The 757-nt window shown below is 42.7% G+C and overlaps 1 protein-coding gene across 1 annotated transcript; it reads right to left on the reverse strand.

Annotated features, from left to right (window-relative positions):
* Positions 1-139: 139 nt before the first annotated feature.
* LOC103399434 (keratin, type I cytoskeletal 18-like) lies at positions 140-709 on the reverse strand. The gene is made up of 2 exons (XM_008338124.2): positions 549-709; positions 140-465 (listed from the first exon to the last, which is right to left on the reverse strand). Exons 1-2 carry the CDS (start codon positions 699-701, stop codon positions 325-327), a joined length of 294 nt encoding a protein of 97 aa, XP_008336346.2. The 5' UTR covers positions 702-709; the 3' UTR covers positions 140-324.
* Positions 710-757: the final 48 nt, after the last annotated feature.

Consider the following 757-nt stretch of genomic DNA (forward strand, 5'->3'; position numbering starts at 1 on the left):
AAAAAAAAATCACTGATATTATGAAATCTGTTACTAGCTATATCTGCACATTCAAAATCACTTATTTTATGACACTATTGATCAGTGTTGGTTTCCTTTTCCTTGTTCTGCCATTGCATTTATTTTTATGGGAGTTGTTTTGTGTATTTAAAGTCCTCAATGCAGACTACATGGAAAGAGCACAGTCTATGGTGCGTGTATACTGTAACTGACCATGTGACAAATAAACCCCTCAATCTTGTATGTCACATTTCACAGGGTGTTTAACATGTATTGATTTTGATCGGGCTTAGAATAGGTTTTCTATCTGTCATAGGTTGACCCTCAGTGGTAGCTCACCTGTTTGTGCAGACCGTCTAGCTCCACCTCCAGGGTCTGGAGGAAGCGCTGCCTCTCAGTAAGTTCACCCTGAGAAGCTCTCAGAGCTTCGTTGTTCTCCTTCACCTGATTCTGCACCATCTCCAGCTTTAAAGAAACAAATGAACCAAACGGAGCAACAGGATTATTTCGCATCTTATTGTACAATGTGCAATACTGGGTTCTCATACCTTCTTGTGGTACCACTGCTCTGCCTGCTCCTTGTTCTTGTTGACAATTCCCTCATACTGAGTTCGCAGGTCAGCCAAAATAGTGCCCAGCTCCGGCCCGGTGGCAGAGTCTACCTCTACATTCACCTCGTCTCTGGCAATACGAGACTTCATCTGTTCCATCTCCTGCATAATCAAAAAGTCAAATGAACAGAAAGTGAGCGGAGCTT

The sequence above is a fragment of the Cynoglossus semilaevis genome, unplaced genomic scaffold (genome assembly GCF_000523025.1).
Source record: "Cynoglossus semilaevis isolate Cse_v1.0 unplaced genomic scaffold, Cse_v1.0 C19018252, whole genome shotgun sequence".
NCBI classification, from domain to species: Eukaryota; Metazoa; Chordata; class Actinopteri; order Pleuronectiformes; family Cynoglossidae; genus Cynoglossus; species Cynoglossus semilaevis.

What these genes read in the sequence shown, in the direction of transcription:
- LOC103399434 (XM_008338124.2), bottom strand. Translation starts at nt 701, where the DNA reads ATGAAGTCTCGTATTGCCAGAGACGAGGTGAATGTAGAGGTAGACTCT. An exon ending in AGCAGTGGTACCACAAGAAG is followed by an intron (nt 466 to 548) that starts GTATGAGAACCC and finishes GTTTCTTTAAAG; the next exon opens with CTGGAGATGGTGCAGAATCA.